Consider the following 27,681-nt stretch of genomic DNA (forward strand, 5'->3'; position numbering starts at 1 on the left):
AAAAGAAAAGAAGGAAGGAAGGAAAGAGAGAGAGAGAGAGAGGAAGAAAAAGAAAGAAAGAAAGAAAGAAACAAAGAAACAAAGAAAGAAACAAAGAGAAACAAAGAATGAAACAAAGAAACAAAGAAAGAAAGAAAGAACGGAGGGAGGGAGGAGGGCGGGAGGAAAGGAAGGAAGGAAGAAGAGAGGAACGGAAAGGAAAGGAAAGGAAAGGAAAAAAAAAAAAACCATACACTATGCATGACCCCAATTTCAAATTTCACTTGCTGGCAGTTCATTAATTCTTATGTTTTGGGAATTCCCTCTGCTGGGGGATGCAGAGGTGAATGAGAGATCTGGTCTCTGTGCTCACACAGCTTACAGCTCTAACTTTCAGCAGGGGAACACACTCATGTGCAGAATTCACGGTGCTGCTAAGGTCTCAGGGGGAAAAGAAGGGTGTTTATCAAATGTGTTTTGTAATAGCATTCCTCCCATAGAAATGGTTTTTATCAGTGTCAAGTTGAAAGAACATATAATTATAACAGCAACATGTACATATCATCTTGCCAGCTACCCTGAGGCCTTCGGAATCTCTATATGTGTATGCCTGGGACCAATCCTAGCCTGACAGGTGGCTATGAGACAGCCTCGAGGAGCTCTGGCCTGTAAGTATATGCAGGGCTGAGATTTGGGCAAATTGAGTAACTTGCTATGAAAATACATATTTTTCTTACCTCCAACATCTCAATGATTTATTTCTAAGGAAGGAAGGCTCATGCCACCAATTGTCACTACAAAATAAAAATAGTATGTGTTCTAAGAAAGTCTATTCAAAATCTACTTAGGCACTCTTTCAAGTGCATTACATTTTTTAATTCATCTAATTCTCATATTAAGAATGAAGTAGATACAATTATTACTCTCTTTTTAAACATGAGGAAACCAAGGCATTAGAAAAATCACTCCTTGAGGAGGTGGTCGGTAGACCTACGTCAATCAAATAAGCCTCTCCGTTCATTTTCTGAGAATCTTACACTATCACTAAGCATTTGTTGTAGCGGTAAACAAGGTATTTATATATTTTGCAAAAATCTGTCTCTAAGTCTCAGAGATAGCAAACCACAAACTTTAAATTCATTAGCAGACTATGTGTGTTGCATTGCCTGTTTGAGGAGTGGATGGTGTTTCTACATACACACCCTGGAAAAAATCTGATTAACTTAGTTTTAATCCTGTATTTCAACTTAGCAGACAAGGTCACTCTAGTTCCAACCTGTTAACAAGATTAATAATAATAATAATAATAAAAGATAGCTAACTTTAATTGTGAGGAATAGTTCTAAGTAACTATTTATTAACTTTAAGTGAGACAAGTTTTGTATTGGGGTATGCTGCTAGAGAATTGTGTTTATTTGCATTTTTTATATTATCTTAGGAACTGGTGAGGATAACTGTGCTTCATCACCTTTTCCAGGTCAAGGCACATGTAGAAAATGATAACATTTGGAGGCACACTAGGGTAACGGGCAAGACTACTCTAGGCTGGAGGCTGACGGCCACATCCTCCTGTCTTGCCAGCTACCCTGAGGCCTTCGGAATCTCTATATGTGTATGCCTGGGACCAATCCTAGCCTGACAGGTGGCTATGAGACAGCCTCGAGGAGCTCTGGCCTGTAAGTATATGCAGGGCTGAGATTTGGGCAAATTGAGTAACTTGCTATGAAAATACATATTTTTCTTACCTCCAACATCTCAATGATTTATTTCTAAGGAAGGAAGGCTCATGCCACCAATTGTAACTACAAAATAAAAATAGTATGTGTTCTAAGAAAGTCTATTCAAAATCTACTTAGACAAACTAACAGCATTTTGAAAGAATAAAATGATTATGAAAGGTAAGGTATTACTATCATAGTCATTTCAAAATTTTTATTCACATGCTTTTACACAAATTACTGTATTTTGTATCGTATATTGTACTTTATACAAATGGTCCAGGTACAATGTTTATGATATGGAATAAAAACATTCAAAAGGTCATGTGTCTAATGGTGTACATTCAACTAAAAGGGGATTTGGGAGTCTGAAAATAGATAACTCATCTGTAACGAGGTGGAATTCTAGCTAAGAGATATAATAACATATAATAATAAAGTGTGATGGCAATACATAAGAAGGGAAGCACAAAGCAAGTCTATAGGGGTTCAAAGAAGAAAGCACTCATGCAATTGTGGGAGAAATAAGAATGATTAAAGGAGGAGACGGTTTTTAATGGGTTGAGCTCCCAAAATGCTCCCATGTCAGCAGGTGAAGGTGGAGACAGGACAGGGACTCTATGGGAGCCCAGGTGAGTAACTGCAAGCAGCAGAGTAAGGACAGAATATGTGCTTCCATACCCAGGAACCAGGGATGGGATCCGTTATGTTATGTGTATATTTTCTCTATAAACGAGTAGAGGGTGATGACCCTCAAAAGTTAATCAACTGATAGATGGGGGCACTAGAATCCCAAGGGCTCCAGTACGCACTGAATTGGGCAAGTAATGAGGAGCCGTAGCATTTTTTTTTTTTTTTTCTTTTGAAGCAAGTGAATCCGTGACTAAGGTCAAGGAAAGGGGAGAATAATCGATAAACTTGTATGGAAGAGATTAGAAAAGGTGGTTGTTGCAGTAATTTGGGTAATGGACAAAGATGACCTGGGCTGGAATTATTTAATAACTGTAATTACCTGTGGCATTTTATAATTTCATACTTGAAATGATCCCCCGAGGCACATCTTATTATCCCCACTTTACATATGAGGACACTGAGGCCCAAAGCCAAACTTTGACTCCACATCCCAGGCTCTTAATGTTACACTGCCCCTCCCCACTAGCAGGTGCTGTCCAGGGGAAGAGAAAGCATGGCCGCTGGAGAAAGACTTGATGGAAGTGGAATCCGTCACTAGGAAAGGTAAGAATCAGAAATTACTTCAGATGACCAGATGGATTTGGTGATCAGACAGAAAAGCTCTTCTGCTGACCCTGAGGATGACTGGCTACCCCAGCTGGAATGCTCTATTGGGTGTTTGCAAGAGATGAGACATAAAAATGCAGATTTGTGGGTGCTGCTCACAAGTGATAGTTCCAGAGAGACAGGGAGAGAAAGACTACCAGGGGCAAGATCTTAGGGTCACTCACAAGTCAGGACATACAAGGACGAATACTAAGGTTTAGGGTTTTGGTAAAATTTAAACCCAAAGAGCAGTTTTACTAATTGCATTAATTTTAATTGTATTAATTTAGAAATAATTGATTCCTAAAATATGTTTATTTTTACTATAAAAACAATGTCAGATGAAATGAAGAAATAAAAAATGGTAAAAAATGCTGCTTCAACTTTCTGTTTCAATTTCAGAATGATCAGCATGTTGCCAAATATTTCTAAATTGAACCAGGTAGGGTAATATAAGATTACAATAAATTGCTTGTTTGGTTTCTGCCGTGACAGAAGCTGTGAGAGTTTTCCCAAAGTCTCATCTGATGAGCAACCTGATAAGACAAACTATGACAATAATTATCTCCATAGAAACAGGTTTGAATAATGGACGTATAGTACTATCTGGTATACACATTAGTTATTTTAGACCCCCAGTGGTTCTTCCTTAATTCTGCCTATAAAATTTAGCTGATTTGTTGCAGAACTGTGCACTGGAATAGGTAATAAAACCCATGTTTTTCAGGAGGATCAGATACTTTCTTAGATATTTTTTAAGCAATAGGTAATCTCTCTTGCCTATGGGGTATCTTCAAGTTCTAGTTTATTTCCCTACTTTTTAGAATGTATCTGAGGTGACTTGGCAAGAACAAAGAGAACATTGAGATGAAAGACGTCAATATCTAGTGCCACCTACTGTCAACACTGAACTCAGAGATTGGTTTTAGGTCAGTGACTGGTGTGAACACTTGGGTGCAACATTGTTTGCTATGTCCAAAAATCTTCAGTGAAAACATCTGCCTTAACCTTTAGAAACTGAACAGGCAATAATATAATTCCTTAGAGGATAAACACAGGACATTTGCTAGAAAAATAATAAAAATCCTAATGGAGTAGGGGCCTTTTAAAAGCACTATTAGTGATTACCCTTGTGGTTTGGAATGAAAAAGGTGGAGCAGGTGCCAATTTGTATGTGAGTATTTCAATATAGAGTAGTATAATTTAATTTTACACTCACATATTTGGGTTTCTAATAAGGGTTACATTTAACTTTAAAATACAGTGGTCCATGGGCGCCTGGATGGCTCAGGATGGCTCAGTTGGTTAAGCGACTGCCTTTGGCTCAGGTCATGATCCTGGAGTCCCGGGATTGAGTCCCACATCGGGCTCCCTGCTCGGCAGGGAGTCTGCTTCTCCCTCTGACCCTCCCCCCTCTGACCCTCCCCCCTCTCATGTGCTCTCTCTCTCTCTCTTTCTCATTCTCTCTCCCTCAAATAAATAAAATCTTTAATAAAATAAAATAAAATACAGTGGTCCACACAATTTAGAAGGCTGACTTACTAACTGGTTAAACTTGTCTCTATCAAAAACAAATGTAGTGATGGTGATTAATTCAGCACTCCTCCAACTGGGAACTGAAGATGAGCTAAGACCTCATCCTGCTCTCTGACACCTGCCCTCTCCCCCGCCCCCCAAATATTATATACCTGGTTAAGCAGATAGTAGCTAATAACCTTGAAGGGTAAGAGGCAGTGAAAATGCCCTCCTGCTGAGGAAGAGAGTTGTTGGGGATGGGATGGCAGGATTACAGAAGATCTGTGTCCTGCCAGTGCACAGCTTTATAGCAAACGTGTTCCATTGATACCAAACTGTTTCTTCTGCTCTCCATGGAACAGGAACAATAGGGATTGGAGAACTGAAAATCTGAAAATGAGTAAATCATTCCATTTTGTCCACAAGGACTAGTCAATAGCCCTGTTCTTTTTTTAAGTGACAACTATAAAGAGATCTTATTTGGGATGAAGAACGAGTTGGCTAGGGAGACTTGAAATGGATTGCCTGTACTAATTGATTACAGGAACAATCCCTCAATATTTATAAAGTGGAATAAACAAAACAAAATTCTGCAACCTTGTTCAGGATAGATCACAATTTTGACCAGTGTAGCTGAGGTGGAGAACTGCTTTCCACTTTTTTGTTAATTTTATCACCTAGTATGTATGTGTGTATGTATGTATTTATTTATTTATTTACTCACTTATCTTTACTATAGCCCAGTGTAACCCAAAGGGTAATTTGCAAAGGGTAATCTACAGTATCATCAACATCACCTGAGGGTTTGTTAGATATGCAAATTCGAAGGCCCATACTGGACCTACTGAATCAGAAGCTCTGGGGGTTTGGCTTAGGAATCTGTGTTTTAACAAACTCTCTGGGTAATTCTTAGGTCTGCTAAAATTTGAAAGCACATGTCTGGACAATGAATAGAGGCGCCCAAAGAAGACAGGAGCTCAGAATAAGCAAGCTTTGTGATTCTTCCTACCAAAGCTAAATTAAAAGAATATCACTCAGACCCAAATGAAATCTCTCTTGGTCTCCAAAGAAAACATAATCCCATTGGACGGCAACCTTACAGAGATAAGGAATAGTCACTCCCAGAATGGCATTTCTCCTACATGGGGAGGGGGCTTATAGTCACCATATTACAGGACACAAATTTGAATATGAATGCAGTACAATGTTCAAGACAAGTTTGGGATTACAAACATTACTGCTGACTGCCTTTGGTGTGAATACTTATGAGTTAAATATCACAATCATTGCTATGTCTCTGGTCTAAGTTGCTATTACTGTGTACATTTATGATATGGCTCTCTTATTTCCCAAGTTTCTCTCAGCACACTCAACGTGTAGCCTTCACTCACCATTTGCAAATAAAGCAAATGTAACTCCAAAAGTACATTTTAAGTATAAATGAGATTTAACGTCTACCCATGAATGGCACAACCCAACTAGCCATTATTCTTAATGACTAAAGAATAACAGATCCAAGAATTGGAGCTCCAGGAATAGCCAGCCCCTCCCCTGGGAACAGAGCAAGGAGGTTCCCGGGAAGCCTGCAAGTTTACGTAGACCAATTCATCAGTAACATCTGCCTTCTGAAGGATATTAACCAGGGAAATATTGGGAAAAAAACACAAAGCCTAAAAATAGTATGTTTTCGCACTGTAGCAATACAAAATCAGAGAAGCTATTACCTTTCTACTACTTTAACCCTCAAAGTCTGGGGATGTACAATGAGATGGAGATCAATGAAATCATTATTTAGTGAATTTGACCAATTTAAAAATTAGGCAACTTAATTGTCTCCCCTGTAGCTACTCTATTCCTCAACTAACGGTTTTTAAAATATACATATATAATTTTTCCATCTCTCTAATTCCCTTTTCTTATGAAGACAAAAATAATATCATATTTTTGGTAATGATATTCTTTTTCATATGTTTACTTTATCTATTTACCAGTAAAAGAATCTTATTCTCTTTGGGAAAATATTTTTCATTTTCTATTTTTAGTAGACATCGTAACAGCTTTTGATTAAATCCAGATGATTAATCATTATTTTCATTAATTATCCAGACAAAGATGTGCGTATATTATACTTCTCCTTCCTGACAAGAGAGGATCTCTTGGCAAACTTGATTAATTTGTTTTGCATCCAAATTAAGTGAAGCATAAAAATAAATACTAGTAGTTTCCAGCAATCTGAAGAAAAATTAAGAATAAACAGTATGAAAAATAATACTAGGAAAAAAACACATTGTTTTAAAAGAAATATTTGTTGAGGTTTTGTCAGTGACAAAAATAGAAAAATGCCTTAGTAACTGTTGAGAAAATTTGAAAGTTTTCTCAACTTATATTGTCAATATATAAATTTGGAGCAATATAATGGTGGAAGTTAGGATTGCTTCTTATTTTGAATTCACATGGCCTCAAGAATTAACAAAACTAATTTTAGATATTTTTTAAACTGTAAAAAACCTTACTGACATGTCATTACTCTCAGAGTCCAGTATGCTGGACACAAAAATAATACATATTGACCACAGAGAAGCAATTGTGCAGAGGTTGGAATGCCAATATATAAATCAAATCCACTATGTAAAACTGAGTTATTTATAAATCCTGCTCTCTTGACAAAATAAGGTGGGAATGAGATACTTGCACACAGGAAAGATAAAGGATAAATAGAAAGGAAATCTTTATCTTGGTGAAAACACTCTGTCCAGAGGCAGAGGCATTTTTGAAATTAATTGTCATATATAATTTTTGATGGATAATGCTGATTTGTATAAAGGTACCAGTTTAGGATATTTTCAAAAGCTTGGTAATATATTAATTCATTTTATCCTTGTATAAGCACTAGTTTGTGAATTATTTAGCTGATTCAATAATTCATTTTAATTAGAAAACATTATTTATATACTTGGTGATTTCAGGAGATTTCAAATCATATTATTGAAGAGAGTAAAAGGAAAATGTTAATACCAAATATATATATATATATACCACACAAAATACCACCAATATATAATATCACATATGTATAAAATATAAAAAATTATAGGTTTATGTGATAATTTTTCAAACTGCCTTAAATCATGAAAGCCATCTAACAAACCTAGGATATAAGGTATAATATCCTTTGAGTAAATAGATATGTAAAATGTTTTCCAAACAGCAGGTGGCAATCTTTGTAAATTTGATTGCAGCAACACCATTTTAACTCTATATATGCAGATGAAAGACAGTTTTAAAAGACCAGTTATGAACCTTGGTATGCTCACAGTAGTTTACATAACTTGAAATATTAGAAGGGTCTTATTTAACCATGACTACTGTCCTAATGAAACTTCTTCCTGGTCATATACATGTTTTTGTTTAAACGCTTCTTACTTCTTCTGCACCACAGGCGGAATTTCACAGTACTTCTCTTGTATAGGTCTCCTCAACAAAATCCTACTTGCTGGTTCCTTCTTATTGTTCTGAATTATGTGGCCTTAAGAATTAACAAAGCTAATTTTAATCTTTTCTAAGGTCTAAAAACATCCTACTGACATATTGTTACTCTTAGAGTCCAGTTTCTATTGATATTAGTGTTGGACTGTGAGAAGTCTTTAGAATTCTGGCTATGGGGAAATACAAAGTTTTGACTCAGGGTTATCTCTTAGAATGCCTTGTTTTGTTGTTAGTGTTGTTGTTGTTGTTGTTTTCTAAATTGATGTAGTCATGTTTGGTAGAGACAGAAATCTACTACTTTCTGAACTGAAAAGGAACCTCAAACAGCTGTTCTCGCCATACCTACTGGAACCAGATAGCCAGAGAGATAAGCTAGCTTGCCCACCAACCATTAGTAGCAGCAAATGGACTCTAATAGGGTCTTCAGATTCTTTAAGTTCAGCACTTTATACCCAGCTGTGAAACTTAGAATTTTCATCCTATCATTTTTCTAGCATGCTTATAGCAACTTTGCCTATGATATCATTCTAAAATCCTAATTTTCATTTATTTATTGAGTCTTCAGTATGTCAATAATATTTTATGGAATGTATGCACAATTTGGAAGGAATCTTTGTTGTAAATGATTTTTTTTTTAAATATATGATCAATAATCTGGACAATTTTTGACCTTTCCTTTTTTTCTATGCTTATATGTAAGATCCTTTACCATAACAACATTTCCATTCTTTCACTACCAATTAAGACCTTATGTTTTCATTTCAAAATGTGTTCCTCATAATAGAAAATGGCCCAAGGGCAAGGGAATGGGGATGTCCAAAGTCCTACACGGAGACAGACTAACAGCAGAATTTAAAAGTTTCTTAATTTCAACATCATCTCTTTATTTTCTCACTTAGCTATCTAACACTTATGTCTTTCTATTTCCACCATAAGTCATAAAAGGTAACTGTTTTTGTATTCTCAGTAAACAAATATTTCATGAACATAGTGAAAAAAAAGTACCCCCAGCCAATTTAAATCTTATCTAGCCATGTTATTGTTCAATGTGGCTTCCTTTGTATTATCACATTTTTCAATGTGATTTTCCAGCAAATACCTTAAAAAAAACCCATGGAAGAAATCGTCTATGACACATAAACAAAGGAAACCCCATACATTATGGAAAAAGTAAATTGCCGCTTATCATTAGCAGTCCTCCAATGGAGGAAGTACTGCCCTTCATGATGAGAGTTCTAATCCTTTTTTTTTTTTTTTTCAGGTAACAACATGTTTCCATTGAGATCACGTCAGTTCGTTCTCACCAGGACATCGCTGCTCACTGCATCTTCTAACTTCTTCGCCGGTGCCTTCACATTGCTGGCCTGTTACTGCTACGCCCTGACACGTCCTCATTCGCCTTTCCCAGCCACCATCACAGGACTTGGAACATCCGCTCCAATGACCCCACTGATTCCACTGACCGTTGGCTGAAAGAAATGTGTCATGGTCAATGGCAGTAGCCCTACTGCAACTGTTTTAAGAAGTTCAAAATCTGAAGACCATTACTGTTTGCTCAATTTTTATTAATCTACCACTATGAATAAACCCTATTCAAACATTTGACTTGCTAGTCAAATATAGAACACTGTGATTAACCTAAGTTTATGTAAGTTTCTCAGAATCTTCAAATAGACACTGAAACTTACTTGTAAAAAGTACAAGTTCAGTGCTAAACCTTATCAATTTAATCTATATTTGATCTAAGCATCTCCAGAATTTTGTTGCTTTATTAGTGTGACATACAGTAGAATGAGCTCTGGTACAATTGGCTTCATTTATGAGAAATATGTAATTATCTGATTATTCCATGACTGGCATGGTTCTATCACATTGTATAAATGGCAGGCATTCTTTAAATGTAGTCATCAGGCCTCACCTGTGCACTCAGGGTTATAGCACTCCCTGCTTTCCGCCCATGGCCCTCTGCATTCAGAGCCCCCATGAGCCGCTGCAGTGCATTGCCGGCTTCTCTGCTGGGTCCCATTCGAGCATGTCACTGAGCACTGACTCCACGAACTCCACTCTTGCCACTGTCCATCAACTGCCAAAGCAGAAAGAGAGACAGTGTAAGGAGATGTTCCAATAGAGAAGGCTGTACAGAAAGTACAACATAAAACTAACCCTGGAGGTGAGTCCCAACCAAGGGACTCTAAGTGAAGACAATGGAAAGTCATATTGGCATTAAACGTTTTTATTACCCCCCAAACTACTATTACCTTATTTTCTCACTTCTATTTCCTTTTATGTATCCAGTATCTTTCTCTCTTTTTTTTTTTTAATATTTCATTTATTTATTTGACAGAGAGACACAGCGAGAGAAGGAACACAAGAAGGGGTAGTATGAGAGGGAGAAGAAGGATTCCTGCCGAGCAGGGAGCCCCATGGGGGGCTCGATCCCAGGACCCTGAGATCATGACATGAGCTGAAGGCAGATGCTTAATGACTGAGCCACCCAGGTGCCCCTCCAGTATCTCTTTTGAAACACTTATTGCTTCAAAATATTTATTGATTACTCAACAATGCAAGACCTTGGGCTAGGTGAGGAGTACACAGAGCAGTGAACGAAATAAATAACTGATCAATAACTACAGAGCTCACGTTTTAAAGAAGGAACCCCTATAATGAATTAAGTAACTAATTACATGTTAAATAAATTAATTATATAGTATTGCTTCAAAGGATAATTTCAAGACACTAAGAGCTTGGAGGGCCTGGGCTTCTTTGACAAAGTGAAGTTTCAGACAAGCCTTGCAGAATAATGAGGAATAATGTGATAGATGCTATAAGAAATACAGAAATTAAAAGAATATGAATCCCACCCTCAAAAACCTTGTAATTTAGGAGAATTACATCATGCATACAAATAAGTAAATAAAAGGTTAAAAGCAGTAACATTCTAACATGGCACATGAAGGCTTTCAGAGGATGGATCACAACTACTTAGGGTGATTATGTTAGATTAATATGGTGAGATTTGGATAATTTAGACAAAGGAGACAGCATTCACAAAGGCATAATCCCATAGGCCACAAAATGCAAGTATGCAAAGGAACCGGGCAAAAATATTTACTCAATTTAGAATGCATAAACTAGAATATAAGTGTTATAAATGCACTCATATATGACTGTCTACTTTTTCCCATATCATTCCATGGTTCTGAGTTTCATTACAGTAAAAGAGAATTCACCATAAATCCAAAGTTCCAACATAAGATAATACTGCTGTGAAAACCTATCCACCCATCTAAAGAAATGAAAAAGCTTGGCAGAATATGTATAAGTGCTGTCAACCTAATTTCAGGCCTTGTAGGTAGCTATTTAAAAGAAGATTGTTTAATAGGTAACTGGCTGTACTTAATAAACCCTTTGTGAGATTAAAAATCACAAAATGCCAATTTAATCATTCCATTCATGTAATTTTAGCATTTCACTTTATTAAAAGTACCTGCTACAATCTTATTCGCTAGACAAACAAGAAAAGGCTAGTGAATCAATGGAATGCTATAAATTATCCATTTCTTCTCTAGCTTGGCTTTGAAGATGAGTGCATTTTTCATTTCAGAACTTTGCCTTTCAAGAATAATACTTATTGAGCTTGCATTATGAACCCTTACTATCTATCCTAGACATTCTTAGAAGAATTTAAAAAAATAAGATTCATGCCTGCACCTTACCATCTATTGGCAAAAGAATGTACAGGTATTCAAATTTTTGAAAACATTCAGAAAGCAACACATAAACAAAGATGAATTAGGTGATTTCAACCTGATTCAATGCTAAGTGACTAGAATAAAGGAATATGTGATGTCCTTGAGAATTCTGGTTTGAGGTAAACTTGTAGATTTTTTTTTTTAATTTTTTAAATGAATGTAACAGTTACAGACTCACTGGCAAAGAAGAGAGGATAAGTCTTTCCAGCTAAGATGTGGAGTCAGGAATGAGCAAGTCAAATGTGGAAATCAGAGAGAAGATAATTTGGCAGGGTGTTGTATTATCGGTGAGGAATAAGAAAAGACCTTGCTGAAAAGAGATTAGGAAAAATGAGAATATTTGTGAAGTGTTTTGCTCCGTTGGCTTTTCCTGAAAGAAGACTTTTCATCACCATTAGTAAAATAAATAAATAAATAAATAAATAAATAAATAAATAAATAAATATAACATTTTAAATTCATACATTTGTAGTATTAGTTGTTCTGTCCTTTCTGCTAATGTATACATTTTATGATTTGATTAAAGTTCAAGATTGAGTTAACATTAGACATTTCAGGGAACTTTTGAGGTTCATCATTACCATAAACATCAACAAAACAAGTATTTTAGATACATACAGTTTATAAAGTTAGTTACAGAAAAGATATAGCAATGAAACTGAAGACATATCAAGTGGATGTTTTTGGTGTTCTATTTTACACTGAGAACTAGAAGTCCCTTTTATTAAACATTAACTGCACCATTATGAAAGACTCGATTTGGCAAAGTAACTGAGGAAAAAGAGGAAAACCCAATATTCCTTCAGAGTGATAAGTCAAAGTTACGGGGAAAATGGAAAATTGAGAAGTTAGAACCAGAGAGATATGTCAATTTAATTTAAAGCATTAGACAACAGAAAGAATGTCTTTTAGTGCCAAATGTGGGATATTGTTTTATTTCATTTTTTTCGGTTTAATATCCTAGAATTAAAAAAAAATCACCAATTGTGTTATTTTTAGGGACATCAGCCCCAAGACCTTTCAGAAATGCTAATATTATTTTACTGAATTGGGAAAAAGTGGAGGATTTTTGAGAAGTGGAAATTAAGAGTTCTGTCTTAGATATTTAAGCATCTCTGAGAATGACATATGCATTATATTTCAGGTATAAATGTTGAGATGTTTAAAAATAAAAACCACTCATCATATGATCTATTTAATATATTTTTTTAAAACCATTTATCTAAGTACTACAAGAAATGAAGGGACTCCTTTTTTGTTTGTTTTTACCTGATGTTTAACTGGGAATCCTTCAACCCTTGCATTCAGGTTTGCTTTCCACTTGGTTGAGGATGGAGACAACAGAGAAAATCAACCCTCTCCCTACCATCCACCCACCCCTGTATATCACAGACTTTCAGCATTGTAAGAGATATACCCCAGAATCATTGCAAACTCCAAAATTTGAAAATACTTCAAAGCTTTCTTTCTAAACCTGTGTTCCTATTGAAAGATCATTAACATCTTGTCATTCAGTCAGAAAAGTCTTACCAATAATTTGGGAAAATGGAAATACTCCAAACCTCTTCTTGGAGTCTTCTAATGAACTCACTGGTGAAGATGTACAAAGAAGCTACATGTGACTGACTCTACTAGACTCTGGGAAAACTGTAGTGATAAAGGCCCACCAAGCTCTGTTCTCATGGAACATGTACTCTGAGGGGGTTTTGGAGACAGATGATAAACAAGTAAATAAATGAATGAACAAGAGAGTTTCAGCCAGAAGTGTGATAAGGACAATGTGAGGAAAGAGAGCAATGTGACAGGGGATGCTCAGCCATGCCTCTCAGAAATGAACACATTAGAGCTGACTCCTGAGTCACTAACAGAAGCTAGAAATGTGAGGATCTGTGAAAATCTCTACACAAGAGCCAAGTCCCGAGGTCAAGAAAGTTTTGTGTATTCCAGAAAAGAGAAAAGGCTGGGGCTTGTGAGGATCACAAGAAGGGGCGGCGAGTGGCAGGAGATGGGTTCAATAGTGTGCAGAAGACAAATGCACAGGGCCCTGCAGCTTGTGTGACCAAGTAAGATCAGAAGCTATGAGAGGATTTCAAAGTAGGGACGTGATGTGACAGAATTTCTACTTTAGCACTTAATTTTGCAGTTGTGATTAGAATGCATTGTACAGAAACAAGGATCAGTATTGTAAGATGTTAGGGGACTATATGTAGCCCAGACAGAGGGGATAGTGGCCTAGATTACAGTATATCCGTCGAGATAGAGAGAAGGGGATGAATTTGTGATATTTTCTAGACGTAGAGCTGATAGGTTGGTAGTGGGATATAGAAAATCAGAGAATCAGGGATGACTTCTAGATCTCTGGCTTACTAAAAGGGTCGACGGTGGACCCTTTTACTGAACTGGGTTAGAGTAGGATTCAAACAGGTCAAGGGGTATATAGCCCTGAAATCAAACTGTCTATTTTGAACATGTTGAATTTATGATGCCATTATCAAAATGCAGGGAGGCCTACATTAAATTAACTTTGTTTGAAACCGTGCCTCCCAAATGTATTTGAAATGTAATCATCCCTCCTTTCTTTTCCATTTTCCCCCCCTTTTTGGAGCGCTGTTTGGTAAATATTGCATTAAAGTACATAATTTCTTCTATAATATGCAGCTAGGCTAAGATTTAACAGGTTCTTATTAGACTTTTTCAATTTCTCTTCATTTCCATCATAAGCATTTGCAGTTGGATTTTTTTTATAGTGTCATTTTTCAATTTAGAAACTCCAAATGCCTATTAATTTATGAACCATCTTACAAAGGTGACTAAGAATAAAGAATAATAAGGTTGTGTTTTGAAACCAGGAAAATGCTGAGAGATCAGCCTGTCTTACCATTATGCAATGTGTTTCCTTATACCACAATATCACCCTGGGGACAGTTAAAGTTTCCCTTCAGCAATGTGACACATTACTAGATTTTCTGGACCCAGAATAATTAAAATTGTGAAGGCTAAATTGCTAGATTCCTGGGGTTTACTTTGTTATATGAACTTCCTCCTGCCATATATAGAGAGTTACAATTGTGTTCTCCTGTCTGCCATGTACAGAGGCCAAATTAAATTCTGTGATACATTTTAATGAAAATATCGTGTTTCAGTCAATTTTCACATCTTCACCAATAATTGGTGACAATATAGACTAGGTTGGAGAACAACCACCACAAGATAAAGCCATGAATATTTTGGATAATAAAACTATCATTTTGGCAACTCTTTTGGGTTGGTTATTGCTGATTGATGAAGCTATCTATAGGGAGGAGTTTGGGGAGAATTCTGTCCTATGGTATGAAACTATCTGATTTAGTGATGGCAAATTTGGAAAGCACAGATTTTATTGAGTTGGGAGTTACTCAGGAACTGGAAAGACCTCTTGACGGTATAACACTGAAATATCAAAAGCCAACCTCTTGCTTTGGGCATATGCTGGAGAGCATAAACCTGGTTCCCATTGGCCATTTTAAAATAACTCACAAAAGGGGAAAAATAAAAATGAAATATAATTTAAAAATTAGAATTAAAAATAGAAGCAAGTTATTAAGGTAAGGCTAAGAAGAATAAAAAATAGTTGGGAAGTAAGTTAAGACAAAATTTGCATAAAAATAATAAAAGAAAGCAAGCCAAGATTAATAAAAATACAGTTTTTTAAAAATTCATAAACACTGGAAGATCACCAGAACAATGGTAAAAATCTGAAATGACACAAAGTGAATACAATTGCTATACGATAGACCAGAAGGTTAAGAAGACAAATTGCAAATTAATTAAAGAACAGGTTAATGAGGTAGCATTTGAGTTTCAAATTATAACATTCTCATGCAGAGACAACCAGAGACTTTTGAACCAAGGTCAGGCAAATGTTTAGCATCTTCCTGCTCACTGTCCTCACTGAAAGGGTTCCCTGCAGAGAGACTGTGGGCACATCACCCTCTCTTACTTGCTGAGGAATCAAACTTTAGGTCCATAGGAGACTGAAGCCCCTTGCTCTAGATAACAGAGATATTTGGGTCCAGCTTTGTTCCTGATGACCTATCCTTGGGTGATTCTTTCATTTTTTCTCAGGTTTTGTAAGAGACTATGAACATACCTGAAAAATACAACCTGGCAGGATCTCTCTATTGAGGTTCTGGATTCACAGGAATGCATTTCTCAAATGCAGGACTAACGAGTGGGACATGGCTTGGCCCCACAGACTGGCATGAGCCCTTATATATGTACTTCTCCCTAGTACAAACTGTGCAGAAGTAATTTGTAGGAGCCAAGGTCAGGCCACCCCCAAATGTGCCACTTTGACATGTCGATTATTTTAAATAGAAGTTACTTAAGAAACAGCCAATGCCAAAAGAATACTATGCCCCTGCCCCTTGTCCCCAGAAAGCAAGAAGCCCATCTCCCAGATGAAAGGTACCCTCTCTGTACTAAGAGGCAAAGGGACATCCTTATCACCAGAGATAGGAACTGTAGAGCCTAGAAGTCTATATAAATAACTCTTGTTACTTTTTTCTAATTTACTACTCTGGCCCAAATTCTGTTCAGAATGCCTTATTAATTGAAGTTCCCCAAATTAAGTTTTCTTTGTTCTGTCATTTCCTCACAGATTTATTGTCTCTGTCTAAAAAGTACAAAAACTCTCTGCCTTGGTCATTTCTTTAGGTCTCAATTTCATTATTGGGCCTCTGTACACACGTAATAAAACTTTGAGTTTTTGATTCTTAAACTAGCTGGGAGTCTTCGAAGCGTAGAAGGGAAATTTAAAGTCCTCCTCTACAAATTTCTTTGAGTCTGTGATTAAGGCTGTCTGTAAGAAACAGAGCTCAAAAACTATCCTAATAGCCTGAATTTATTTTACCTATTTCTTCTAAATCCTTTACTTTTATTATTTTTTAAAGATTTTTATTTATTTATTTGTCAGAGAGAGAGAGAGAGAGCACAAGCAGGGGGAGCAGCAGGCAGAGGGAGAAGCAGATTCCTTGATGAGAATGGAGCCCGATGCGGGACTTGATCCCAGGACCCTGGGATCATGACCTGAGCCGAAGGAAGATGCTTAACCAGCTGACCCACCCAGGTGTCCCAGCCAAATCCTTTACTTTTAAAGTAATATTATAAAAATCATGATAAGTATCCTCCACTTTGTTGTTTTTTACTTTTCAAGATTCTTTCACCTAATTTTAATCACGTAACAATTCTCTGAGATAGCAGGGTAATGGATGTTGGCTCCATTTTACAAATGAGAAAATTGAGGCACAGAGAAGATGAATAGGTTGTTTAAGTAAATATTGGTAATTAAAGATTGGGACTGAACATTAATTTGTGTCTTCTGATTTCCAGACCACTGTGTTTGCCACTGAATCATTAAATTAAATTCATTTATATTTATTGCAGCCTATAAATGAAAACTAATTTGTCAATAATTCTTTCATTTCTTTTAGTCTTCAATCTGTCACTCAATTACTACTTATCCCTATGCTCTATATTATTTGTACTTTACTACACAAATTGTATCAGAATAAGAACTGTCAAAACTGAAACAAAGAGGCCCAAACTTGAATCATTGGTTCCTTCCATCTTTCAACTAGCAGGGGGAAAAAAAAAAAAAAAAAAAAAAAAAATATATATATATATATATATATTACTCTAAAGTAATAAATATAGTAATAAAATAATAAATAAAGTAATAAAGTATATAACTTATATATATATATAAGTAATATAAATATATATATATATTACTCTAAAGTAATAAAATAAAGTAATAAAATAATAAATAAAGTAATAAAGTATATAACTTATATATATATAAGTAATATAAATATATATATATATATATTACTCTAAAGTAACATACTACAAAGAAAATTACTATAAACCTTGAGGCTTTGAATTAAGAATTTAAGATTTACTTTCTCTAAAGAACTTAATTTAATTTTGGAAAAGGCTGTATAAATTTTATTTTGGGGATATACATCTATATAATTTTAAGAGAGGACCTACCTAGAAAATGTAAATATTCCTTCATGTCTAACACTTTTCTTTCTCCATTTGAATATTAATAAAAATTGAAAACAAAAATAGGTAAAGTGATTAAATCACCCTAGATGAGGAGTCACCATCAAAGTGACATCCAGGAACTGGTCTGATATAGCTAGACTCGGTGCTATTAGCTGCTTGCTTGGTGCTCACAGCGAGGCTATGCCATCTCCTGTTGGATCTAAGACCATCACAGAGAACATTAACAACAGACAAGGTCACTCTGAGACTGTGATAAAGTGAGATAAAGTGAAAAACGGTCACAGCACAATCCACAAAGTTCCAAACTTTCTCTTCTCTCAGCTAATATGAGTGACTGACACTTGTTTACCAATTATAGCAAGTTTTCCCTCCTCCTGGATAATTCATTAAAATACCCAGTCATAGATTTTCTTCCCCCATCTAGACATTCTTAAATCCAGAGCAAAGCTCCACTTCCTAAAACCCTCCTTGAAATCACCCAAAACAAGTCCAAACCCTTAATAAGTCTTTCTAACACCCTCTAACCGAGATGCCCCACAGTTTCCTATGTTAATTTTCCCTCAATGCCAAGAGTAATGAATCCAACTTGCTCAAGGACAAGTGTCATCTTGATGGACTTTGGCTATAGGGTGCTGACATAATTATAATACTGATACTTATACACCATTTGCTGTTTATCAAGTTATCTCCCTTACAGCATCTCACAAGGTCCTCTCACAGTCCTGTGAAGTGGGTATGCTATTGTCCCCATTTTACAGATGAAGAGATTAAGACTCAGAGGAGGAACACACATATTAAAAAGTGATACCTAAATTTAAATAAGTGTTCTCTTGTGGAAGTCCAAGTTTCACTACACCACATAAATGCATCAATAAATATACCCAGAAAATGTCCTGTAATTTTTTGGGGAGATGAGAACTAAAAATTTGGATATGTCCATTAGGAAAATCCATTCAATAATAATGTATTGGATACTGTTAATACAAAGTTGCACAGAGAGATAAACAAGCAATGAAAGAGAATTTCCTCATATATACTAATTAATACTATGTGAATTTGATGTTTGATTAGGGATTGCAGTGAAAATTCAGAGAAAAGAGAAAACATGGACTGCCAGAAATTCTAAGTTTTGTGAGATAAGAAAAACAGACCACAAGGACCATTGGACATACACATACCTACACACACCCTTCAGTAATATCACATTTAATTATTGGTATAGATGAGAAAGGGAGGAAGATGGGGTAACATTATGTTTATAATTAGTGAATGAGTCATAGTGGATCCCTCGTATTGCTCTATATCTCTCGCCCACCTCCCTCCATCAACACTGGTATCGGTTCTGAGACATGATACACATTAGGAACTTGTAACTCATACTAGGAAATACCTTATCTACCCTTTCCTTTCTTTCCTCTCTCCTTATATGGATCCCAGGCAGATAGCTTTCCCTCACCTCAAAAGAAGTGGGAGAAAGTTGGACATGACTAAGGAAAGTACATGATGAAAGTAGGATGTCATCTACTCTTAAGTTGATGTCAAAATTTGCATAAATAAAACATTTCATTATTTGATGTGAACAATACATATCAGTCCTACGTAGCATCCACTTCATTACGGTGGTTATATGTATTTCTTAAAAGTACGATGCTGGATGCCGTTCTGCTGTTCCAATGTGATCCCACACGAAAATATCACCACCCATTACCACAAGGCTCATGGTCAGAGCTTGCAAAGTTGGTGAGTTGAGACCAAGTTCGTTGTCAATTGTTTCTTCTGTTCTCCTTTGGTCTCCACTTGACAATCAGCCTAGCCAAGGGGAACCAAGTGTATAGGTCTTGGCCCGTTTTTTTTCATTACTGATAGACTGCCTATCACATTTTTATACCTTAAGATGATGTCGCCGAGATCGCAGGTTGGATGGCTACAAGAAATGTAGGCTGAAATCACTGGGTTCTCAAATTATCCCCACTCACTGAAATGGAGTGTCTATATGTGTTTATCAGAACTTCATTCAACTTTTTACATGCTTATGTCTAAATCCTCTGAAGAGATTACAAATTTCTTGAGATCAGGGACTATATATTCTTCTCAGTAGTATCTTACATCTTGTCGACACATGATGATGCTTTTATATATAGTGAAGGCACCTGAGTTTAGCTATAAGATGGTTAGTTTTAAGGAGAATTCCAAATGTTTGCACCGAATAAAAATCTTACATATTTCAAAAGCATAACGTCAAAATGTTTGGTAAAGTATAAAATCTTTCTTTATTTTTTTAAATCGTAGCCATTAGAATTCCCTTTGAAATAGTAAGGAAATTGGGATACAACATAGTAAGAGTTTTATATCTTTTGTGATACAACTAAATTCAAGAATGGAAATAATAGTCAGAAGCAACATATAATTAAGTACCCAATATATATCCATAATGCTCACCCAAGACAGAATATGAGCTAGGCCAGTTTTACAAATAATATAAGCATAAATTTCCAAAATTAAAGAAAGACCTACACAAAACAAAGACCTAAGTTTAACGGTCTTAGAGTGATTCCAATGACAGTGTAATACTGTAAAACACAACTAGCTTGAAAACACATGTGGTTACTACTTCAGTGATAAAACAACAATTATATCAACTTAGAAAAAGGAGTTTTCTTATCTGAATTCTAACAACTTCGCATCCCTATCTCTTGATTCCCAAGCATTTTACTCCTAGAAAGTTCATGGAAAGTAGACTACGAGAAACATGGTTGATAACATTTTAACTGATCAGTGCCATTCTTATCTTTATACCAATGGGGATTATCCGAGGTAAAACAAGTAATAAAAACTAACATATTAAAAGAGATTCTATAGTTAGCTATTATTTTTTTCCTTTCCCCACATTATCTATTTTTTCACATTCCACAGACAAATAAGAATGAACTATATTTGACTCTCTGTAAATGTCACAGCTCAGCAGTTAAAAAAACTCGAAAATTTGTATAAGCTTGCCCAAATCTTTGTAAAAAAGACAGGACATTAATATATTTATGTGTGTGTGTCTAGGTGCTTGTCTGTATGTTTATAGAGAGATAGAAATAACAGAACATAATTGACTTCATAAATAGATTTTCTGGGAGTGATTTGCAAATAAGGAATCATAATTTTGCCTCCCTAATATTCAAATTACATGAATATTGAATTATACAAGTTATTCATAATTCATAGAATTTATAAAATTCTAGGAGTAAATATAACTACTACATCTTTAAAAGTATATTCCTGATATAGGAACCTAGTAGTCTTTCTCCAAAGTAAAAGGAAACAAGCTCAGGCGCCTGGGTGGCTCAGTTGGTTAAGCGACTGCCTTCGGCTCAGGTCATGATCCTGGAGTCCCGGGATCGAGTCCCACATCGGGCTCCCTGCTCAGCGGGGAGTCTGCTTCTCCCTCTGACCCTCCTCCCTCTCGTGCTCTCTATCTCTCATTCTCTCTCTCTCAAATAGATAAATAAAATCTTAAAAAAAAAAAAAGGAAACAAGCTCGTGAGATGACTTTGCTTATCTACATTTTGGGTGATTTTCACAGTCTCAAGATGTTTTAGATACTTAAAATTTCCAGAGAAACTGAATCATTGCTTCATGGCATAAGATATTACCTTGGGGAATTGAGAGTACAAATGGGACTGAATGTGAGCTGGATAACATGTTTGGAGCACATTGCCAGGATCTCAGCTATGTTGCTTGCATGCAGAATGGGCCAGTGAAAACGTCTCCCAAGGAGTAGATCAATGGTTATTTATATTGGTCTTTGCCATTCTAGCCTTTGCCATTTCCCACTCATGTCTATCCCTACCTCTAGAATGTGCCTTGGCTAGTTCCTGGGCGATTCTATCATTTCTATGTGTGTATTTTCCTCTCATAAGTTGCAAGCCCCTTGAATAAGATCAGTCTTTTTCATTTCTTAGGTATTTGTTTTATGTTTGAATGTTTTAACAACCTAAATAACAGCATTATAAAGACTTCTCTCTGTAATAATGTGTGAAGTTATCAAGTTCAGGTAAAATAGCATTGAAACATTTTAAAGGAAACTAAAATTTAGAATTACAAAGATACTCTACGAACAGACTATATATTCTTCATAATCACGTGAAGTTATATGTCATTTATGAGCTAACCATCTTACGCATCTAAGAGTGAATCTATAAAGTCTGTAATCCTTACAAATATCTATCATTTCCATACATGATCAGTGGTGAATCCCTACTCCTTAACTGAATGAGTGTGAGACAATGACATCAGAAGAACTGACTCTAAAACAGTTTCTCTAGTTAGAGTATCAAGGCAATAGTCAATCTTAAATCTTCAGGGCTCCTTATAATTCTTCCAGGAGGGAAAACTGAATATAGATAAAATCTTAGTGCAAAGAATTAATAGACATATTTATAGAAACCAAAGAAAGGTGAGCTTTGGTATTCACTCAAGGAAATATCATAAACCATTGCATATGATAGAATCAAGGAAAGTACCCAGTTTTAAGCAAGAAATAGTAACCAAAGGACACATTTTCCAGTGTGACTGAATAAAGGTTGTACTCGTAATATTTCCTACGTATACCAGGGACCACATATTAAGGACACAAATACAAAGTTCACCAAATGCAGAATATGCTCACCTGGGCACAGAGCAATATTACAAGGCTTATGATGTGTTTCAGGTCCTTCACATGGCCTTCCTCCATACTGAGGAGGTGTGCATGACCTTGTTCTTGTTCTTTGGCCTCGACCACATGTAAATGAACATAAACTCCATGGTGACCACTCCTCCCAAACTCCATGTACTGTAATAAAGCAAAGAAGCTTCAACAACAAAAGCAGAGAGGTAAAGTCAAAGATTTTTTTTCTTAATTATAAAGAAAAAAAAAATCATCAAATAGACAGTATGAAGATATTTTAAAAGCTCAGTTAACATTCTTATTTGCCAAAAAATTTTAAAGGTTAATTTGAAAATTTATTAAAATGACACAAAATGACGTGTACTTTTTTTCTATATTCGAACAGTTATTTGTCATAAACTTTAAATGTTTTCTTTTTTAATGGAAATGCACCTCTCTTGCTCACAGTAAAATAGTCATGATTTATTTTTAAATAAAAATAATATAAACTTAAAAGGTAGTATAGAAAACTAAATTTCTTATAACAGATTTGATCTTCTCGAGTGAAATCTGCATTTAAATATATAAGGGCCAACATAATTCTTAAAATTTTGGGACTAATGACTTTGATGTCAAAAAATAAAAAAAAAATCTGAAAGTTAATGGTCCATATTTTAAATAGCTTATTAACTTCACATTTTAGAAAATAAATATATTTTTGCCATTTAAAAAATATGGGTGTTCAAAGTCACTGTCTTTGAATAAGATGGAAATTTCAAAAACTCTATCTACTCGCATAAAATTCTCTTCTTTGCCCTCTTTTAAAATGAGTGGCAAATATGAGGATTTCTTTCTTCTTGCAATAACTTGATGCACTGGAAATCCTCCTAATAAATAAATGTTTCTAGAGAAAGCAAATGATCTAATTAGGATTACTCCTAACATAAGTATATATATGCCAATACTTCAATTATGCCATTACGATGGATTCAAACTAATCAGAAGTATTAACATAATTTGTGTTCCTCCATAAAAGCCACTGGGAATACATATTGACATCTTTTGCATAAAGCCCATTAGAGTTCAAAGTTTAGATCCCTTCTTTGCCACAATTAATCACCAATCTCATCCCAATTTTTAATATTTGGGAGAGTAAGGAATAGCACTTCGTGGATAATACAAATAAAAAGAAGCTGGGCAAAATGTGCTCTTCAGCTCAAAAGCTCCCGTTTTGATGTTGAACCTCTGGTCTTAGTATGCTCTTAGAGGTTCATGAGCAGAAGTCTGATGGGACACCCACTAGAATGAGGAGGGGGGAGTAGAAATTTAGAATGGATGATGAAAAAGATTTCACTTTCTCCTCAACATCGGTAGGGGTAAGCAGAATCCATATTAAGTGTCAGAGGAGTTATGCGAGTAAATACAGCATATCTAGAATGTTTTGCATGTATATGCAAACCAAGTTGTTTCTTTAAAAACACGTATATGATACCTTAATTATGAGACACCCCATTTTCTTCTATTTATGCTATTGAGTTGCCCCAACTGGTTGTGAAAATTTATTGAAATACTGAAAAAGTTAGCCAAATTTGTGTAATACTCAGTGAAAAAATCTTCAAGTTTCTGAGAAAGTTGCTGGAAAATATATTTTTAAAATATTACATAGAAAAAAAGTAAGACAGTGAAAGAAATTAATATGTTTATATTTTTCTCATTTAAGTTTGGAAAACCAAAGTCACTTTGTATCTATTGACATCAGATTAAATAATGAGTTTGTATTTAACTCTAAGGAAAAAAAAATACACACATACCTATATTTACATATAGGTATATATGATCAAAGATAGCAAAATATTTTTAAAATATTATATATGAATGTATTTTGTCATATAAAACACATATCTTTAATTAATTTTTGCATTTAATTTTAATTACCAAGATTTCTCCATTTAAAAACTTTTCTTCCCCTGTTGTCTATAGAAATTGTTAAAAGACCATATTGCATTCATATGGCTGGTTCTGTTAATTTTCTCCTCAATCAAATCATGCTGCTCTGTATTCTTTGAACAAAGCCTGAAAAAAGGCTGCTAAATTGGCATATTTTTCTCTATTAATCTCAAAGAAGTGTTGATTAATCTTGACAGTTTGGTTAAATCATGAAGCTGGAGTCCTCTGAAAAGTATGTTACTCCCTACTTTTTAACACTATTGTTCCATGATGAAATTTCATGCCTCCTCCACATCATTTAAAAAAAAACAACTTTTTTTGAAAAAGAAACTAAATTATTAGTTATATTTTATTTTAGATATTATTGAATTAGTTGGAAACTATAACACATATCTTATAATTTTATAGATGTATTCATAAGATTTATGTTAAAGAATAAAGATATTTTTACTTTAGCGGCAAATTGTTATATAAATTCTTTTACCTTTCAGTAAAGTATGAAAATCTATAAATAATCTAGTTCATTTGGAAAATGTGCCTAATAAAACCAAAAAAAACAGATAAAATTAATCCATTTTTACAGTTTTCTTCTTTACTTAGACACTAGCTATAGTGTCACATCCCTACTCTGTGCTATCTAAAGATGAAATGAGGAATACACAATATAAAAATTATGTTACTACCAGATTTTGAAATAAGCATACAAATTACCTTATAATTTACATTGGGATGTATAAAATAACTCCTTTAAGTGAAAGGTTTTTTTCTTAAGAAATGTATAAATGTGGATACTGTGACATTTATTAAAAAAAAAATTGAAACCATTCCTTAGCCCACATCAACTTCTAAAGGATTAAAAGACATATAGAGTAGGGGTGCCTGGGTGGCTCAGTCGTTAAGCGTCTGCCAGGGTCCTGGGATCGAGCCCCGCATCGGGCTCCCTGCTCTGCGGGAAGCCTGCTTCTCCCTCTCCCCCTTCCCCTGCTTGTGTTCCTTCTCTCGCTTTGTCTCTCTCTGTCAAATAAATAGGTAAAATCTTTAAAAAAAAAAAAGAAGAAGACATATATAGTAGACCAGTGGTTCTCAACCAGGGGCAATTTTGCCCCCCAGAAGACATTTGGCAATGTCCAGAGAAATTTTTGATTTTCACAGCTCAGGGGAAGGAGGGATGGTACTGGCATCCAAGAATGCTCAGGCCAGCCTCCCACAACAAAGACTTATCCATGTCAAAATGTCAATAGTACTGAGGTTGAGAAACCCTGGAAGAGATCATAAAACTGTAAGTCAGAAACCAGGACAGCAAATACACAATTTAATGTACCTCTCTACTTTCTCAGTTTACTTGCTATTTAACCCTATCATTTTCTGCTCTGAGTAATAAGAATTTTTGAAGAGACTATAATATTAAAGCAACAATTTGCAAAAGGCTGGATGTCTTAGGATCCATATTAGAAGTAACACATTATTATGCAATTTAATTAAGAAAACCTTTCTTTTGAAATTAGAATAATATGGGTGAAAGGCAACTAATTTATAACAATACTGACTAGGCTTTACTAGGGCAAATAAATATAAGCTCAAATTCTATCATTCCATATATTTTATGGAAAGTGGCTTTGACATTCATTTTGTCCTTGTGTCATTTTTATTAATTAAATGCCAAACACACTTGAATATCCACAGTGTGACAACTAGATTATTGATTTCTGAGCTAATTTTCTTCTTGGGAATTTAAAGTATTATTTTAGACAGGTATTTACACTGTTTAGGTACTGTTTAAGTTTTTTAATTAACTTTTGGTTACTGTTTTCATGATATATTATATCACAAAAAGTACATATTTATCAGCATGGCAAGTAACCGAACAAAATATTGAACACAAAATATTTCATGACGAATACAATAACCATCTAAAAGGTATCCCAACTTCCTATAGTGAAATACTTATTCTATATTTCTAAAATAACAAAGTTGCTAAATTAGTGTTCGGTTTTAGAAAATTAAAAAGAAATCAACAAAACCCTCCATTCTCTTGAATTCAACATCTGAACTATAACAATGATTAAAAGACACATTTTTCTTATCGTCAGTACTATTTAACCAGATTTAGAAAGACAAACCTATAGTATACGAAGGTCAAGAGGAACTCATGATTAGTGTGTATTTCTTCAGTAGGTATAATGGTAGGAGGTTTAAGAAATTGAAGAAAAACTTTACAATCAGAATATTATTCAGTTTTCTAAACGTCAGACACAGAGTGAAAGGGAGAGCACTCTGGTCCCATTACAGATGCTCTCCTTGCCCAGTGAAGGGATTACTCAGCAGTCTCTGGCAGAAAGATGGAGGTTTCCATATGTCAACCATACGAATGTGCGTAACGAGTGGCCGGAATGTAAGGACTGAACAGAGGATTGCAGAGAACACTTCCGCACCCTCTCAGACTTCCACTTGAGGATCCATTTGCCATTAGATTCTACCCATGTATGTTGAAGGGAACTTGATTTTTCAGAAGGATGCTGACAAGATAAATATTTCAAGCACAGCTTACTTCTCTATTGACACTTTTCTCATTGCCCGGGATAGGAAGCTTGATATTGTAACCAAGGGCCAGCTTTAAATATGAGACAATGTACTCCCCTCACACCCAGCTGGAAATCCACAACCATTTACTCATGAGGTAATTTTAGCTACAAAATTTAGAAATTTGGTAATTCAGAAAACTTTCAGCTCATTTTCTCTTGCCTAACAGACCTAGAGTCGGCTTGCTCTCTAACTGCTGGTTTTGTCATCTTTTTCCATTGTCCTCCCCTTCCAAGACCTCTGTAAACACTCTTTCCCTCTGATTTTTTTTTCACTTCATGTTCCTTCTCATCTAGTTTAATTCTCACTGACTCACACTGACTTGATTTTTCTTGCTTTCAGTGGAAATAATTGCTGCTTCCTGCTAATTCCATCTTCCCTTCCTCATACTTTTCTGTCCTGTTTAGCTTTTACTTCTACCTTAATCTGCTGCTCTGCATCTCCCAATTCCATTATAAAGGGATTTCCCATCTCACGCATCAGCTCTCTGCCACATTCTGCCCACCACTTCCTTTCCCTTTTCTTACTTCCAGATTGTCTTTTCTTTTATTGTGATAAAAAATATATAACAGAAAACTTATCATCTAGACTATTTTAAGTGTACAACTCAGTAGTGTTAAATATATTCCCATTGTTGTAAAACAGGTCTCCAGAGTTTATTCATTTTGCAAATCAAAACCCTGTACCCATTAAGCAACAACTCCTCCACACTGTCTTTTAATGGGTTGCCCTTGCTCAT

General features: G+C 35.3%; 1 protein-coding gene across 4 annotated transcripts in view; it reads right to left on the reverse strand.

Annotated features, from left to right (window-relative positions):
• The window catches only part of ADGRB3 (adhesion G protein-coupled receptor B3), a 726,710-nt gene that overhangs the window by 413,280 nt on the left and 285,749 nt on the right, over nucleotides 1-27,681 (reverse strand). For all 4 annotated transcript variants that reach the window (XM_027603097.2, XM_027603095.2, XM_027603096.2 and 1 more), the window contains 3 exons: nucleotides 22,437-22,601; nucleotides 9,895-10,059; nucleotides 9,281-9,445 (listed from right to left, as the gene is read on the reverse strand). In XM_027603097.2, coding sequence (XP_027458898.1) covers nucleotides 9,281-9,445; nucleotides 9,895-10,059; nucleotides 22,437-22,601 — 495 coding nt within the window. The remainder of the gene's footprint in view (nucleotides 1-9,280; nucleotides 9,446-9,894; nucleotides 10,060-22,436; nucleotides 22,602-27,681) is intronic.

This window comes from Zalophus californianus, chromosome 7 (genome assembly GCF_009762305.2).
Source record: "Zalophus californianus isolate mZalCal1 chromosome 7, mZalCal1.pri.v2, whole genome shotgun sequence".
NCBI classification, from domain to species: Eukaryota; Metazoa; Chordata; class Mammalia; order Carnivora; family Otariidae; genus Zalophus; species Zalophus californianus.